The following is a 19,551-nucleotide window of genomic DNA, read 5'->3' on the forward strand; positions in this document are numbered from 1 at the left end:
AAATAATTATGTTTTGGATTTGACTCTGCCTCAAGTCATAACGGTTATTTACCAATTTGACTCTGTTTTTTTTTTTTTGTCAAAATCTAGAAATTCAACTGTAATATCTGCTATTAAATATATCTGCAACCATGTGACTAAGTTGCTTTAATACAACACTAGAGTATCTAATTCTAATCTTACTAAGAAAAGCAGATTTGCGTTAATTATGTTTCTTTGTGGTGACAAATAAAGTTACCTAGTGATCCTTTTAAATAGCCCTTTTATTAAAAAATAAATTATTTTCTCCCATCATAAAAAGTTCATTTAGACTCGATTTGGCGCAATAGAGTAATAGAATAACATATGTTCCATATTCATATTCATAAAGCCTTTGACATAGATGAAGGGTTAATTAGCACCACAAGAAAAAGAAGAGACAAAAGCTTATTATGCTCACGCAATATAATAATGGGTAAATTAAACAATATAATTATAATTAAAGAAATTATATATTAAGCAATGCAGTAAATGGAATTTGGTAGTTTGAAGGTTCTCTGCACAATTGGAATGATATTTTCTAGCTTCCATTATTTCATCATCAAGACCCCTGCCGACATAAATTTTTCACCTTAGTTCTTACTTTAATTAATTGATAAAATTGATTTGGTTTGTAATGTGTGGCTGGGGAAATAAAGTTATATAAATATAATTACTATATACGAGAAATTATTGGGTGAGTACACTAGCAAAATCACATGAAATTTATGAGTGTGTCACAGATATATGAGTGTGTTTATCATGAACTCAATGCTCACTAAAAGAAAGAAAAACGGTTAATTTTACTTTAGTCTAACTCGTTTTAATTTATGCGTACTTCCTTATCTGGATTTTAAAACCGGTGATGCTAAATACACACTTTATATGCGTTACACATCTAAATTATTTTGAGAATAGGGTCTAATTAAATAGTCTAAATTTAACAAAAATTAATTTCATTAATAAAAGTGTGTTTACACACTTCAATTTTTACTTAACATTCTTTTCTTTATCATTATTCTTTTATTATTATTGTTGTATTTTTTTTCTAGTAATTTGTAGTATTATGTATTTTTCTGTTTAATTTTTTTATTTTTATTCTTATTAAAAAAGTAATTAAAACAAAAAAATTATAAAAAAATGAACAAAAAAAGAAGAAGGAGATCATGATGATGAAGAAGCTAAGAAAAAGAGGATGGGAGTTTTGAATTATGCAAAATTTATTAAAAAATAACACTGAAATTTTTTAAGCGTGACACAAAAATTTCTCAATTTTGATACCAAAATTTATTAATTGTGATATAAGTTCTTGTTAAGAGTATGAAACAAGAATTATGATAATATGGATGATAATAATGATGATGACGACGACGATGAAAAAGAGAAGGAGGAGGAAGGAGAGTTTTAAATTGTGAAGAATTTATCGAAAAATAACACCAAAATTTTTTTTTCTTCTTTTTTTTCTCTTCATCATGTGTTATTGTAGTTATTTATTCTTTTTTGTTTAATTTTTTCTTCTCTTTTTCTTGATTTTATTCCATTTAAGAGAATGAAATAAAAAGAATTATGGAAAAATGAAATAAAAAGGAGGAGATGAAGAAGAAAAATATGAAAAAGAAGAAAAAGTAATAGTAAAGGATGAGGAGGAAGAGTTTTGAATTGTGCAAAGTTTATCAGAAAAAATAACACTAAAATTTCTTAATAATCATACAAATTTTTTTTTGTTTTAACACCAAAATTTTGCTAAAAAAATATAAAAATATCTTCTTTAATGTTGTATTTTTTTTTCTTCTTTCTTTCTTTTATTGTTGCTCTTACTTTTTCTTTTAGAAGTATTGATTCTCATACAATAATTTATTTTTTGTGGTTACTTTGATATATGATTTTGTGGTTGATGTTGTTAGTTTTTATGCTATACAAACAAGTACACAAACAAGACTATAAATCATAAACAAAAATACATCCAAATCAATTTTGGATCAGCCAACGTCATCAATATGGCTATGACACCAAAACCACTACAACTACATTCGATGACCTAATTACACCAAATCTAAGTGAATGAGACCGAATGCTTCTCAATTAACTCAGAAATGCATTGAAATTACTTAATAATTGCGACACACAAATTCGATTCTAAAATTAACATACAAACAATACTGAATTATGAATGAAAATACATCCAAATCAATTTTGGATCAAACAACATCATCAATATAACAAAAATTCGACGATAAGAATAAAAATAATGACAATAATGATAACGACGATATGTATAAAAAGAAGATGATGATGACGATGATGATAATGGTGGTGGTGCTGGAGGAGGAGGAGAAGGAGGAGGAGGAGGAGGAAGAGGAGGAGGAGGAGGTGGTGGGGGTGGTGATGGTGGTGGTGATGACGATAACGAAAGAGAAAAATAACGAAAAAGAAAGAGAAGAAGAAGAAGACACAGCATTAGGAATGAAGAAGAAGGAGGGTGAAAAAGGACGTGCACGAGTGAATTTGAAACATGAAGAAGAAGAAGTGGCAGAGATAAAGAAGGACAAGCGCGCATAAATTTGAAACATTTTATAATAACTTGGTTAAATTTGGTGAAATATTTTCTTTGGTTGTAAAGCTTTATTCTATATTTTATAAGACAAAGTTTAGGGAATAAACTATGCATAATACGTGTAGTCAACTTAAACAACCTTTTAAAAATTCTGATTTTGAAATTCAAAAAATTAGGATTAGGTTTAGAAACAGGTGCCACCCAACATCAACCACTACTTTGACTTCCCGCTCCAATCACTCTTCCCCGAAGCCGCCACCTCCATCGACGATTTCAGTCTTCTGCGTCCTCCCCCCCCCACTGCATCTTGCCACTGTGTCCTCCCTCCTTCCCTACGTTTGTGAGTCGCTCCTGTGGTTTCTCCTTCCAACGCGTGTGCCGCTTGTCCATGTGTCTTCCACGCACCTCCACTGCGTCTGCCAGTTGCCCCTGCATCCTCCCTTTCCATGGAGTCTCTCGGCAGTGTTGTTCCATCTTCATCCAGCCCTGATCGTGCATGATATCCTTGCAATACAACATGATATTATTTTAAAAAAAATTGACATAATCTCCCCTAAAATTGGACATATATCCACATATACAGTTTTCATATATCCAACCAACCTCAATCCACTGCATCAGTCAAAACTTAATTAAATTCACAACATATAACTAAGGCACTAATTAGCATATGATAACCAAACCCTAAATCCTAAATTAACATATAACTATATCCTAAATTAACTTAAACCAAAATTCTAAATTAGCATATGATAACCAAATTCTAAATCCTAAATTAACATATAACTAAATCCAAATTAACTTAATACTACATCCTAAATTAGCATAAGATCACCAAATCTATATGAAAATAGTGCTAAATTTTAACTAGATTATAGAAACAATGTTATCATCAATAATAAGAACAAAGTAAGTACTAATTATACAAAAATCATTTCAATCATCAACACGATGAATGAAAGTTAGGGCACAAGAAAACTAATAGAGTAACAAAATCCAAACTCTAAATCCAACGTCACAGTAATTAATTCTAAATCTTAAATTTAATTTCATATTAACATAATTTAAACTTTAAATCTCAATTTCACATAAATTTCATCAATTTGAAATTAAAACATATATTAAAACTAATTTTACAGCAAAATCCAAACCTTAAACCTAATTTCATAGTATTCAATTCTAAAACCCAATTTCATAGTAACATAATTTAAACTCTAAATTCAAATTTCTCAGAAATTTCATCAATTTGGAATTAACACATATTAAAACCAAGTTCATAGCAAAATCCAAACATTAATTTCAAAAAAATCTAATGGTAGAAACGGCCAACTTACTTGCAATGGAAGAGATGGCTAGCGGCATAGCAAATTCTTCGTCGTAGAGCAGAAGCAGTACAGATTCTTTATGGAGTAGAGGCACGGCTTGAGCAAATTTGTCATCACGGAGAAGCGATAATACAAGAAGAGGAGGCGGCAGGACTGACGGAGCGGCGGGGAGAGAAGAGGGTTAGAGAGTATGGGAGAAGAGAGGTTAGAGAGAGAGGGGATTTCAAAATGAAGGGAAGAGGGTTTGAGCTTCGAATTTTAGGGCTCGTAACCGTTAGATTTACCAGCGGATAAATCCGATGGTAACGCATTGCAGGTCACCAAAATGCAGCAATCCACTAATGGGTTTACTGGCAAACTTTTCACGCTACATTTCACACCTATTTTTCTCGTTTTCCCTCCAATTATTACCAACGAATTTACCACTGAAAATGTAAATCCGCCGATAATGATTTGACCTGATGGATTTCACATTAAAACTGTCCCAAAATCCATCGATAAAGCCGACGCTAAATCTGACGGTATTCAGCGCATCTTTTATAGTGGTAGCCCCAACATTTTTCAACCTAAAGGACATTACTACATAACAGTAGTTTGCCTTAGGAGTGATGAAAGATGTTTTCTCCTTATCCGGCTTGTACATTAAAATTTGATTATATCTTGCGTATGCATCCACAATGGATAGGTATTTGTAGCCCGAAGCTGAATCTACTAAAGCATCAATATTGGGTAGATGGTAAGGGTCGTTGGGACAGGCTTTGTTGAGATCGTTATAGTCAATGCACATTCTCCATTTTTCGTTCTGTTTCTTCACAAGTACCACATTAGAGAGCCATAACGGGTATTTGACCTCTCTTATAAACCCGACTTCTAACAACATTTGGACTTGCTCTTCTACAATTTTTGCTCTTTCGGGGCTTAGCTTTTATCATTTCTGTTGTATAGGTCGTGAGCCCGGATAAACAGCAAGCTTGTGGCTCATGAGGTCGGGATGAATCTGGGCATGTCAGAGATTTTTCAGACAAAGAGGTCAGAATTGTTCTGTAGAAAATTAATGAGCTCTTGTTGCAGCTGTTTTTCTAGGTTTGTCCCTATGTTCATCTTTTTTCCAACCTCGTCCCCAATCTGGACCTCTTCAATTTTTTTTTTGAGTTGGGTCTCAGTTTCTCCTGAGCTCAGACACCTTCGAGTTCTATGGTATTGACTTCTTTCCCTTTTGCATACCCCCATAGGTTCAGGCTTTCGTTATAACACCTCCTTATCAATTTCTGATTTCCTTTTACTGTTGCTATTCCCTCTAGAGTAGAGAATTTCATGCAAAGATGGGAAGTTGAAACTACTGCTACCAATCGATTTAGGCCTATACCAAAGGTGGTGTCAAGAGGGATGAACCCCAGAGGTCAGATAGGAGTATCTCCCAAGTCGAGGAGGGTGTTTGAGTATGCTTTCAAGTCCTTTTTCTCAAGGCTCAACTTATCAAAAGCTGGTTTGAATAGAATATCTGTCGAACTCCCTTGATCTATCAAGGTTCCGTGAAGGTTTGCATTGGCGATGATCATTGTGATTACCATCAGGTCGTCGTGTCTGGGCATTACTCCTCGTGTGTCTTTTTTAGTGAAGGCAATTGTAAGCAGATCAGGGATTTCGACATCTTCACCGACTTGGTATACTTTTTTCAAGTGTCTCTTTCGAGAAGATTTTGTTATTTCCCCTTCTGCAAATCTTCCAATGATCATATAGACATGCCTTTCGAGAGTTCGTTGAAGTCGGTCTTGCTTATCCTTGTCTTCATCTCTCTTTCTTTTACTATGATTGTCCATCTTATGAGCTAGGAATCTGTCCAGCCGACCTTCTCTAGCTAATTGCTCAATCACATTCTTTAAATCGTAGCAATCATTGGTGGAATGGCCTTACATCTTGTTGTATTCACAATATTCAGATCAGATTTCACCTTTCTTGCTTTTAATGTGTATAGGATGTGGTATCTTCTTAATGTGGCAGATTTCTCTGTATACGTCAACAAGGGAGACTCGTAGCAGGGTATAAGAATGGTATCTTCGAGGTCTCTCCGAGTTATACTCTTCTTTTTTCTTTACCTCTTTTTCCTTTCCCTGGGCTTGATTCTGGTTGTTCTGTCGTGATATGGGTTCCCTTAGTCTTGTTGTTTCTTCCATTTTATTGCCACCTTAGTTAACATAGTTGAGAAAGCTTCACAGCAAGTTGCATCCGACGCGTTTGCGAAATACATGCGACTTTTGAATTACTCAGATAATGTCTCAGATCGATCATTTTGCCATAGAGGTTCATCTCTGGACTTTTAAAGTTTCTGAAAACTTTAGCTTGCATGATTTCCTCTATGAATGGGTCTTCGCCTCCTAAAGGCATTTCTTCTCTATCAGCTCGGGCTCTCCTTCCCTTGAAGTTGGATTCCAGCTTCTCGGATTTTTTTTCCAGTTCTCTTTATCGTCGTATCTCCCTTTGTAGAGCTTGTTCCGATTGACGTTGTCATTCTAGCTCATTTTCAAGCTTATCTAACCAACCTTGATGTCTGTGAATCAATCCATGAACTCAGTAGGATCTCTTTCTCCCGATCCTCTCGATTGATGGACTTCTGGACTTATTTTTTGTCCTCCTTGATTTATAGGATGTGGATCTCCAGTAACACCCTTTCCCTTGTAGGGTCGGGGAGGTATGACAAGTGTGTGATCGTTGTTATGTTGCTCTTCCTCATAGGCCTTGAAATGGGAAGTCGTATGTCCGTCTTCTAGGATGTCGTCCGCTATGACACGGTGTTAATTTTCAGGCCCCCAGCAACGATGCCAATGTTTCAAGCTTACCTAGAACCAATGTGATTTAGACTTGAACGTGAGGTCCAAACTCTTTTTGAGTGAGATACTCCTTTGTCTCCTCCGGCGAAACGATGCCATTCAAGCTCTTTGGAAAGGATGGGTGGTGGTACCTATAAGGGATTCCAATATTTATGTTAGCAAGGGTTTTAGGCATGTATTTAGTGAATTGGAGTTTGAGGAATACCTGTGGATGTCTAGGTATTTATGAGTATAGAAATGGAGTCAATAACCACTTTTTAAGTAGTTCCACCTTTGATGGGGGATTAGTTACTCCCTTTTGGTACGGAGGTTATTGAGATCTCTTTTTTAGATGAATAGGAGAGATTGTAGAAGTTGGTTACTTATTTAAATAAGGATAAACCCATGTCGCTGCATCCAACATAGTGTAGGTATGAATATGGATATTTGTAGAATGTTGATTGAGCTCCATTCATTTTTGGGCCTGGCTGAGTTTTAGGCCAAGGTACATTAATGAACAAAAATACTTTTAATTGTTTATAATTATGCATAGTTCATGCAAAAAAAAAATATTTAAAAGATAATACAAAATAAATTTAAAATAATTTAAAATTATTTTATCTTTTATTTTTTTGCACATTAATTAAAAAGTATCTCTCGACTTTTGGGATGTGTATTTAGCATCATCATTTTAAAAAATGAATTCAGCTAACATATTAATGTTATTAATTGAAATTTTTTTTTATTAAAAAGACAGACAAAATTAAAATTTCATTTCCTATTTTTTCTGCGGTCGATAATTATTGAACTTTTCTTTCTTTCTTTCTTTTTTTTTTTAACTAGTGGCCTAGTGGAAAAAAAGTTATCAACATCGAAAGGTCAATTTTGTATATTTTTAGAGTTCAGAGGCTAATGCACAAGGAAATAAAAGTACAACAACTAAAAGAAGATACTTTTGAAATTTTTTTAAATATTTTAAAAATATCGGTGTTTGAATACGTGAAATTATTTCTATATTTTATAGCAAAGAAAAAGGGTTAGTTACCTCATTGTAAGACGAGTCCATCAATGGTACCCAACATTAACAAGGTTATCTCCAGTGAAAGATCTAAGCCTAGGTTTGTTTTTAGAATATGATAGGATAAGACATTAAAAATAAAATAGGATAAAATATTGATAGATAAAAATATAAAATTTTGTGTTCTTATATTTTGTTTGATGATAAATTAGAATAAACTATGAAAATTTAATTTATTCTCATTTTTTTTATTTAAAAAATTTGAGATAAAAAATATAATAATAAAAAAAATATAATTATAAAAAATAAAAAAAAATAATGAAAGAAATAAAAAATAAATTATATCCCTTATTAGTGTCTCTATATTCTTCATGTTAAGATGAATACAAAATATACTAATTCAATATCTCTGGACACACTACATAATTTTGTGTCTCTATATTTATGTTTCAGTGTCTTATTTCTGTAAACAAATGCAGTGATTCTTTTTTTAAAGAAATAAATTTTTTTTATGCCTCTATTTTTTATTTCATGGAAGAGCCCTAGTGTGATCTAGAGCTGGTGCCTTGCTTTCCATCATCCATGCTTCCAAAGAGCTTGAGTTCAGCTTTTCTCCCCTAATTAATGTTTAGTAAATAATTAATTAATTAAAGATTAATTGTATCCTAGGACATTAAAATCGTATCTAAATAAAGTAATTTAAAAAATAAACTAAAAAAGTACGTAACATGAGTGATGATGTGACTGTGACACTACAATGTTGTTGTGATTAAGATCAGATAATTGTTTTGCTTAAATCTAAGGTAAAAAAACTCATTGGCTATATAGATTATCATCAGCTTAGAGCAGGTAGGTAACCAATCACCTAATTCAACTTTTAGCAATTGAAATATAAAATTATTTAGACATAAAAGTAGCAAGCAAGCATGGAGACAGGATTTTGGTCCTAAGTCCTAAAATACTCGTATCAAGACCGGATTTTGAACCAAATTCTTGAAACAACTTTTGAAAATTTCTTCAGTAAATTTTTTAGAAAAAATTAGAGAAAAAGATATATAAGTCTCTAACTTTTTGTCCTGTAAACATTTTAATTTCTGAACATTGAAAAATATTTTTAAATTTTTGACTTTCATAAAACTTGGACGGATCAGTTTTTGACAGAAGTATTTGGACGGATCAGTTTTTGACAGAGGTATTTGGACAGATCAGTCTCTAACGGAGACATATTTGGACGGAGAGACTGATCCGTCCAAATTTTGTAAAAGTAAAAAACTTAAATGTATTTTTCAATGGTTAGAGACAAAAATATCTGCGAGACAAAAGGTCAGGACCTATTTGTCCTTTTTTCAAAAAAATTAATAGAGGTCAAAAAGGTGTAGTGGATTGCACACACCACTATATGACGTATCATATTATATATCATACTGAACTTCTTTAATTTACGGAAGACTTAGCATAAAATAAAGAAATTTGAACCAATTAAACTTAATTAAATAGACTTCATTAGATGTTAACTAGTGAAGTATAGAACCAGTATTCGGACCAGTTGGATCCAAGTTGCAAAAAATTTACCTAATTAATTAATAACAAATCTGCTAAAATAAAAAATAGCCATCATATTTAGTAATATAGATTTGCAGCTGCTAAAATATGCTCAAAGATAATTAATAAACAGCACAAATATTTTCTCACTGTATGAAGAAAACTAACAAATAATCAACCATAACAAAGTCATATCCCATTAAATAAAATTGGCTAATAAAAAAAAAAACCAACCATTTATAATATTTTTCTTATCTCATTGTAAACATGACCAACTTGAATTCAATCAAAGCTAAAAAATTGTCTGCTACACATTCAAATTAACAACTAAGGCACAAATCTATTTGCACCATTTTATTTCATTGAATTTAAATGCTCTCATAATATTATATTCGCACATTAATTCTCCTTTATTTATTTATTTTATTTTTCAGTATATATATATATAGGTGTATTTTAGTATAGATCAAAATTGTATAAAGAGTATAGATTTTTTTTGCAGCTATTTTTGATTATACGAGAAAATTTGTTTTTAGAGATTGAATTTGTTAATAGTACTATTTGATTACATAAAAAGAAAATATCTATAAACTTACATTTTTACCATATAATTCACCTTATTTGCATCTACATATATTAATCGAATCATATATAAAAAATCAGTAATAATAGATAAAAGATAAATACAGTACTAGAAAAAAAATATCAGCTTCTTTTTTAATTTCTCATTTGAGATGAATTCATAAACCTTGAGTGCATTGTGTGGACTCCACCTAGATCTACACATCATAGTTACAAAAAATAAAAAATTAAATAAAAATATGTATAAACTATAAAGGGCTACCACAACTAATATAGAGTAAGTAACACCAAATTAAAAGATAGACTAAATAGATATGCACTAATAATAATTAAAAAATATTAACAACAACAATAAAAGGCTACAGTAGTAGCCATTTGGAACTTACCCAAAACCCTGCTTCTTAAAATAAGGAATTGTGGAGAAAAGGGTCTCATCAATATCAAAAATCCAAGAATCTTTGCCATCACCTTTCAAAGTGCAACATCCACTACTCTTTCACCACTGCCCTCTCAGAATCAGCTTTGTAGTGAGATGAAGTCATGTACTTGAAAGAGTCTAGGAGTTGAAACAATACAAGAAGAATATGAAAGCACTTACAACACAATATGACAGCAACTATAATAAGGAAATATAACAAGTAAGACAATAACAAAAACACGCCGATATTTTAACATGGAAAATTCTTAAAAACTACGGGTAATCCAAATCAATGAAATAGTTTCACTATAATCAAATGAGGTACAAGAGAGTCTCAAACAAAATACAAAAACATGCATATAACCAACCAAAACATCAAATTCCAAAACTTACAAATGAGAAGCAAAAAGATGAAATATACCCAAAAAAACAGATGAAATATACCCAAAAAACAGAGCTGCTGTCGAAGCCAATTTCTCCCTCTACAGACCTTCAATTAAAATCTTCACCGTTCACAATGAAAAATAAAATGTGAAGAATCTACAGTCTAAAAAAATGAGAAACTGCCGTTCAAAGATCGTTGCTCTGTGTAAGAACGGGAAACCTAATTTATTCCACTGGAAACCCCTAATAAACATCTCCACCAACCAGAATAAAGAACAAGATCAGAAGAACACACAGTTTAAATTTCAAGCCGTTCCAACAGTAAACAAATGAGAAACTGCCATTTGAAGTTTACAACTTTTGATAAAAATGAAAATTCTATTTTCCCTCTTCTTTCTCTTTTTGGTGGCTACTCTTTCTCACTCTCAAAAGACCTCAAAATCTGAATTAGGGTTGTGACACTAGGATGCAAGAATACACTCTAAAAAATTGAGTTTGGGCCTCACAAATGAGAGAAAAAATCCAACCGTACTTCCTCACATGATCCACATATTCTTGTGGCACCACACTGAACCTCTTATGTTGTTTAATTCCACATTGATCCTCCAACTCTCACAGTATGTCTTCAAGGTGTTTGTTGTTTTGTCTACTACTTTGAATCTCCATTTTTGGCTTAATATGTTCCAATATGCACTACTCACTATGCCAATGAAAAGGCCTAAGATGGTGATTAGTGATAATAGAAAGTTATTTGCCATTTTGCACAAAATAGAGGTGGAAGATTCCTATGAAAATTGGGGATTGTGTAATGAAACATATAGGCATGAAATGCAACTGTGGGACATCCTTTGATGATTTTGGCCTTCTGCCTAAAAAGGAGTTATTATTAATCGAAACCTTTTAGCTTTTACTCTATTTTTCGATATTACTCTCTTGATTTTACTTTTATTTTTTTATCTCTCAATACAAAAAAATTGATATATCAACTTATACTTTGATATGTTAGTTTAATAATGTAACATTTTCACAAATTAAAGATAACAAAGATAATAGCCAAGTGAAAAATCTTTGGCACAGTTGAATACACATATATTGGCTATAGTATAGTGCATTTGGAAAGGAAAACTCAAATGACACTATCTTTCTTAGGATATGTTACTCATGGTTTTCATACCTCAAATATATGCAATTATAATTTTGTTATACATAAGTAAACGATCCATCTACAGACAAAATGCCGTAATCTATAAAATGTATAAAGAAAATTGTTATTAGTTGGCTTTGGATGCAATTAAAAGGTGTTATTCGAATTGGACAACAGTGAGGAGAGATAATAATAGTTGACAAACTCAGATATTGTCCCTCATTTGTAAATACATATTATTAGTTAGCGGCAATGAGTTATAATTATAAAGTAGGATGCACATGGTCTGATCCAGTCTAAAGATTCGATCCGAACCAAAATTTTTTTTGTGTACGTCAGCTCGAATTTGAAGTAGTTCGAGTTTGATTTGGGAAAAGAAAATGAAACTGGCGAGAATACCTCAACCGAGTCCGAGCTATAGCTCGGGTCACGTTGCCCGAGTTTAGGTATTCTCTCAGATTTGATATTCACTGGACGATGGGAATGAAACTTGTTTGCTTGGAAGAGTCGTCCACTTTGTGCCTCTGCAGTATCTGAGAGATTAGTCATTGGACTTCCGACCTGATGGATACCCTGTTGCAGACCAATATATATATATAACATACTGCACTTAGGGCATAGAGTTAGCCAGGAACGCACAACCCCCTTTTGTCTCAGTCCTTCACATGCAGCACTGAAGGTCTGAACCTTTTCCCTCTCAGCCCACTCTCTATCTCTCACCACCCGCCACCGTCAGTACTGTCACCACTCACCAGCTCGCCACCATTGTCTCCCTGTCTCTTCAGCGAAGTGCGACGACGCTTCTCTGTGTAAAATCTGGTTATTTAATAAATAATTAACTCATAAATTAAGATTTATTCTAGAAAATTAGAAATGTGAATTTTATGGTTTAATATAATAAAGAAAATTAAAACGAGAATTTCGACACTAATTTTAAAAATTTTGAACCAAGATTGGGTCGAACGGGCTAAATCGAACAAATCGGGCCGTATTGGGCCTAAGGCCCAACCCATTCAGCCAAGACACATTAAATAACCATGTTTTCCTCTCTCCTTCAGCAAAACACGCTGAAGCATCTGGAGAAGAGGGGGAAGAACACTCCGTGAACCTAACCCTTGGTATAACTTCAATCCTTGATAACTTTTGATCTGGAGTTCCGATCGCCGCACCGTTTGCGGCCACGCGACCACAGTGTCGAGCTCTACAAAGTCCACAATTTTATTTAGGAGGTGAGCCATGAATTCATTTTAGTTTCTCCAGCCCTTGATTTCGAAATTCTTGGGTAAATATGTTGAGATTTTGGGTTCTTTGATGTTATAGGATCCAATTAGTTTGAAGAAAATACTCAATCTCACCCCTTTGATCTTTAGATATGGTAAGATTCTCAACCTTAGGTGAAATACTTGAAGTTTTGTGATTAGTGATTTAGTTGGTATGTGTGGGTGTATGTTATGTGTATTAGGATATGTATGTATGAATGTTGGAGCTTGATTGAGGTCTTGGGAAGGATTGGAGTGGGCTTTTGGTGCTGGAAGATCCATTTGAAAGGTGTTGGAGTCTTGAAGGGTTGAGGAAAGTGAAAATTTGAGGTGTTCCGGATTTGAGCGGGAAATTGGCTAACGTATAGTTTCGATTTCCTATGTCTAAAATGTAATGTAATTATGAAAACTTAGGCTAGTGACCCATAGGGTAGGATTGAATTAAATTTGATTGTTGGAATTGTTGTAGGATGATGTACGATGATTTGATGATTTGAGTTGTTTTGATGAATTGTGATGTTGATGTTGATAATACGGTGTTGAAGATTGAGATTGAGATTGATCATGATGATTATTGGCAATATAATGATGATGGGTGATTGTGTTTGTTGAAAAATGTGTTAGTGTGAAATATTTGATAATTGAGGTGGAGGAAGGTATAATGTGAATGAAAATTGGTGTAAAAGGGTGATTTGTGGTACAAAAGGTATGTTATGAAGTATATTGGAGCTTGGTGTAGTTTAGGTTTGGTTTTGGTTGAAATTTTGGTAAGTTGAGAATTTAGTGAACTTTTGTAAAAAATGAATTTTTGATGAACTTCAACGGATCATATCTTGAGCTACCATTTTTGAAATTTAATACTTTTTATATCAAATAAAAGATAATTTAACAAGCTTTAAAATAGTTTAAATTTTGTGGAAATTTGAATTCTGTAGAAAAAGATATGATCGTTGAAAGTTGGTGTCTGAAATCTGAATTCTGTGAATGCTGTAGAATTTGTGATTTCTGGTTTGTGTGCGCATGCACAGCCTTGTGCGCACGCACACCCTGTGGATTTTTGAAACTGTGCGTACGCACACACGAGGATATGGTTACTGCTGGGAGCGCTAGCACGCTCTGTGCGCGCACACAACCAATGAAGTTTTGCAAACTGTGCGCACGCACAATCCTATGTGCGCGCACACATTGGGAGCTGTATTCTATCGAGGACGTTTGCACGCCTTGTGCAAACAAACAAAATTAAAAAATTTTACTCCTATATATACGCACACTTTTATAGATACGCACACATCTTAAAAATTCTTCTAAATGTATGCACACATACTTCTGTATGTATACACACTATCCTGTTTTTTTATAAAAACTTTATTTTTAAATGTTTTACCACGCCCAAGACAATAATCATTATTAACTAAGATCAATATACAATTAACCCTAAATAATTATGAAAAGAGAAAAGTGGACGTGTTAGTAGCCTCTTCAGAGCAACCTCTCCCTCCCTCCAACGAAGTCACACGCGTCACACTAAAATGGCGCCATCCACCTACTTTCATCGCACGAGGAACCAACTTTCTTTTCTCACTAGAGTATTGGCCCAATACTAAATATATGTTTACTTGTTTCCATTTCTTTGAAGGGAATGTCTTTGGTGGAAAAAGAATAATTTGATCTTTAAAAGATTATGTAAAAATATTTTAAATGAATGACTTAAATTACATCTGTATTAAACTTGTTAGAAATACTAATTTTAACTTAAAATTAAATGTATTTGTAAACCGATCTTAACATGGTTTGGTTGTACCAATCTTATAATGATTAATTTTTTTGGACAAATTGATGAATGATTTTTTTTAGGACTTTACCACATGGACCACACCCGCTATCCTCCTAAACAGAAAGTCTAGCTCAATTATTATCCGCTATTCAATAATATTATCCATGTCCTCTACAACTTTATCTTTCTATCTACTCATGTACATAAATTCTGAGAAAGCTAAGACCAAAACAATAAAATAAACAAATTCTGAAAAAGCTTCAAAAACATTAAAATATTAATAACAAAGGAGATTGATTTGAAAAATTAAATTATTTTTGTTCATAATAATAATAATAATAATAATAATAATAATAATAATAATAATAATAATAATAATAAGGGTGACATCTAGCAATAATAGTAAGTTGATGGAAGATGATTGAATTTTGTTAGTTGGAAGGTACTGGTTATTCTAAAAAAATATGGAGGTCTGGGATTAAAGATCCTTATTATGTAAATATTGTTTTTTTTTGGAAGCTAGTTTGGACTTTTTTTCAGCAGCCAAACAAACTATGGGTCCAATTGTTGGATGCCAAATACCGATCATCTCTATATAACTGTTTTAGTTATCCTAAGAATAAGGACTCTCTCATTTGGAGGTGTCTTTGCAAGACTTGGGAAGTGTTGAAGGATGGGTTTGCTTGGTGTATTGGAGATTTGAATCAGAATTTTTAGTTTTCTAGATCGAGGAGAGAAGGACGGTTATCTAATGAGATGGATTATATTCACATTTCTGATTCGAATCTCCGGATACAGGATATTTAGTCGGTTGATAGGTGGCATTTGGATACTCTTTATTCTCCTTTATCTCAAAATCTAAAATGTAATATTCTCTCTTACAATCCAGATGAACAAGCAGGTCCGGAAGTGAGTTGGTATTGGTCTGGGTCTGCTGCAAAAATCTATGACTCACGCAATGGTTACTTGTGGTTGTGTAAGCAGCTGTTTGGTTGGGAGGAGTGGGAGAATTGGCTTTGGCTTTGGCTTTGGCGTCAGCTTGTTCCGAAAAAGCACAAATTTTTGGCTTGGTTGTGTCTTAAGGAGGCTCTTCCTACTGCAAGTTTTTGCTTTAGAAGAGGGATGTCGTCATCGGATAGGTGTCCAAGATGTCTTTCTAGACAGGAATCAGTTTTACATTGTATTCGGAATTGTCCAAAAGTTCAGCTTGTCTGGCATAGGTTGGATATTTCTTGTCATCCTTTGGATTTGAAGAACTGGTTCTTGTATCATAGCAGAGAGCATCCGTTCAAGTTCTTTTCGGGACTTTGGTGGATATGGCAACTAAGGAATAATGACATCTTTAATCCTCATGAAACTTGGCATCCGAAAAAAGTGATCTGTGTGGCATTAACTTTAGAAAAGGAGTTTAGGAATATTTTTGAATTATATCATATGTCCCTTCCCTCTACTCTAAATGGTTTTTGGAATCCCCCATCCATTGGTACTTTTAAGATTAATTGTGATGCTAGTTATTTTGGTTCGGTGATATTGTTGATTTTGCTTGTGTTATTAGAGATTGTAATGGGAGTTGGCAAATGGGGTATTTGGGAATGATTGAGAGTAATAGTATTCTTCAAGGAGAATTGTTTGCTATTTGAAGAGGATATCTCTTAGTTTGGGATGTGGGTTAACGAGATGTTATTTGTGAGATGGATTGTGTGTGGAAGCATTTAATCTTATTACTCAAGATGGTTTTGGGTTTATTGATCCATTGATGCTCAAAACAAGAGATATTATGTATTAGAATTGGCGTGTTGACTTTCGTTTGATTATGAGAGATGCAAACACGATGGCAGATACCATGGCAAAGATGTCGATGAAGTTACAACTTTCGCATGTGGAGCTTCTTTCACCTTGGGAGGAATTTAAGAATAGTCTTAAATAGAACTGTCCCTCTATTTAAACATTTTCTTATTTTATTTGTTTTATTTTTCTTTGTTTAGTTTATTTCAGTAAAAAAAACATAATAACGATAAAATATCCAAACAAATTAATAATAATAATAATAATAATAATAAAAAATAAATAACAATAATAATAACAGTAAAAACTAAAAAGACTCGGGGGCGAAGGTTGTAGATGAGGAACGGCTTCGAAAAATGTAGTGTGATTCCCAGAAAGCTCCATATATCATTAATTCATTATGTAGAGGGACGGCCTCGAAATATGTGAAAGTATGATTTTGGTATGTGGTAATTTGTGAATTGATCTCTCTATCATTAATTTTTTTTATTATCTGATCTTTTAAAGTCTAGAAGATACTTTCCCCACAGGAGAAAGCCCCTTCTTTGAATAGTGGCGACTCACGGGCGATGAGTTGTGTAATCTGAAGTGAGGATTTGCAGTAGTTTATCCTGCTTGAGTTGTTGTTACTTGCCACCAAAAACTCACTAACTTCATCTTCTTCATCTGTGTCGGTGATTTCATCTTTCTCTTTCTCTGCTCTATGCTTAAACTGTGCTGATAAGCTATGCTCTGTAGCTTGTGTGCGTCTTCGTGCTTAGAATATCGATATGCTATTTAGTTACTTGGGATATGTGATTGACCTCATAATTTATCATTACTTTGAATAATTTGACTTTCAAGAATTTTGTCATATTCGAATGTATTGGTTCCAGCATCAAAATGTCGTCTAGCAGTTAAATGTGGATGCAAAGCTCCATCCAAACTCTGAGGAGTCCGGTAGTTCCTTCGACAACTCGAATTCGGTGCGGTTGTCTTCCGGTACAGCCAAGGTGTGACAGGGTTACAACAGCTTATCTTCATCATATGCAGAAGGGGAAGTTCGTCCAGCCCTTTGGATGAGAAGACATTTAGGGTCATTGCATACAGTCAGAATCCATCTGAAATGCTTACCATGGTTAGCCATGCTGTTGATCACCCTGCTCTTGCCATTGGCCCCGACGGCCTTAAGTGCTGCTGCTTTGCAAAAGGCCCTTGCAGTTCCCGAGGTTTCACTTCTTAACCCCATTCTAGTTCATTGCATGACTTCTGGGAATCCCTTCTATGAAATTGTCCATCGTGTTAAGCCTCATGAAGTTCCCATGACTCGGCCAGAGCGCCCAATCTTACAAGCTTGCGGCAAAAGCAATAACTAGATTGCAGTCTTTGCCCAGTGACAGCATGGAAATGCTTTGTGACACCACGGGTTATGACAGGGTGATGGCTTTAAATTTCATGAGGATGATCATGGGGAAGTAAATGCTGAGGTTGCAAAGCCAGGCCTTGAGCCATATCTGGATTTTCTCCAAGGTCCATATTATAGTTGATTGTCATGCAAAGCATGTGAAGATGAGTTTCCATTGATTTAACTTTGTGCGGTTCAACTTCAAGAGCTGCTCATAGTTTCCACTTGCCACTTGCAATATATGAATTCAATTGCTTCCCTAGTTATGGCAGTTGTGGTCAATGATCATGAAGATGGGGATGGCTCTGATGTTGTTCAGCCACAAAAGAGAAAGAGACTTTGAGGTTTAGTAGTTTGCCATAACACTAATCCAAGGTTTGTTCCCTTTCCTCTAAGGTATGCTTGTGAATTTTTGGCTCAAGTATTTGCCATCCATGTGAATAAGGAATTAGAGTTAGAATATCAGATTGTTGCACACGCAGACACTCTTGTGCAATATGCTAATGCGAGATGCACCCTTTGGCATCGTATCACAGAGCACTAATATAATTGATCTTGTGAGATGCGATGAAGCAACACTCTTGTATAGAGACAAGGTATGGAGATTAGGTGTGGCTCCAAGTGAATCTCGGATAAGAGAGTTAGCTTTATGGCCCTCAAAGTGCCATAAGGACTCCACGGGTTTGAGTACAGATAGCTTGTCTAATGCAGGCTTCCCAAGAGTTGCTGCTCTTGGTGACGTTGTTTGTGGAATGGTAGCTGTGAAAATTTCTTCCATGGATGTAGTTTTCTGGTTTAATCACACACTGCTGCAGAAATCAGATGGGATGGTGTAAAGTGTTAGAATATAATTAGGATCAATTAGTATTATTTAGTATATCTGAATATTTATTATGGAGATTACAATCTTTATTATTACAATTCTCTTAGTACCTATAAATACCCTTTTACATTGTATCATTACAGACAACTTAAATAGACAACTTGATTACACTCAATAATACACAAATCTTTTCTCTTGTTTCTAAGAGCATGAACCTGGTCACGTCCTGGTAGAAGGGACAAGCAGTGACGAGTGAGATAGTTCGATTAATTGAAACAGCATCAATGCCAATTTTGGTAGTTAATATTGATGGTATGGTCAATCCATTACAAGAACTGCAGGGTATGTTTTTTTTCTATTCCCTTTTGGTCATCCATGAATGTTGCATTGATGAAGAATTAACAAAAAGATACCTACAATCTCAGACTTTCCATATTCGCTATACATCATTTATTTATTTGTTTTGTTACTTTGTCATTAGGTAAAGAAGAAAAGAATTTTCAATTTGAGATCAAAACACATGGTGAGAAGACAGTCATGGACAAATTCACTCAAATTGAAGGTGGCTATAGGGCGTTTGTACTTTGTACAGAACCCGAACCCACTGATCCCCCCAATATTTGGCACGAATGAATTTGGCTGGTGTTGTGAACGGAATTCAGCCATGACAAAGATAACTGGATGGAAGAAAGATGATGCGATGGATAAAATATTTGAAAAATAAATTAAAAAGA

General features: G+C 33.9%; 1 protein-coding gene and 1 pseudogene across 1 annotated transcript; one reads left to right on the top strand and one right to left on the bottom strand.

Annotated features, from left to right (window-relative positions):
* Positions 1-459: 459 nt before the first annotated feature.
* Positions 460-11,406, bottom strand: LOC107491652 (acid phosphatase 1). Its single transcript, XM_016112539.3, is given in 8 exon segments — positions 460-589; positions 7,750-7,826; positions 8,206-8,266; positions 8,268-8,339; positions 10,233-10,340; positions 10,342-10,402; positions 11,176-11,223; positions 11,226-11,406. Coding segments are annotated over 8 exon segments (738 nt in total).
* A 2,151-nt stretch (positions 11,407-13,557) lies between these two features.
* On the top strand, positions 13,558-19,022 carry LOC107491653 (phytochrome A-2-like; annotated as a pseudogene).
* Positions 19,023-19,551: the final 529 nt, after the last annotated feature.

This window comes from Arachis duranensis, chromosome 6, assembly GCF_000817695.3.
Source record: "Arachis duranensis cultivar V14167 chromosome 6, aradu.V14167.gnm2.J7QH, whole genome shotgun sequence".
Lineage (NCBI taxonomy): Eukaryota > Viridiplantae > Streptophyta > Magnoliopsida > Fabales > Fabaceae > Arachis > Arachis duranensis.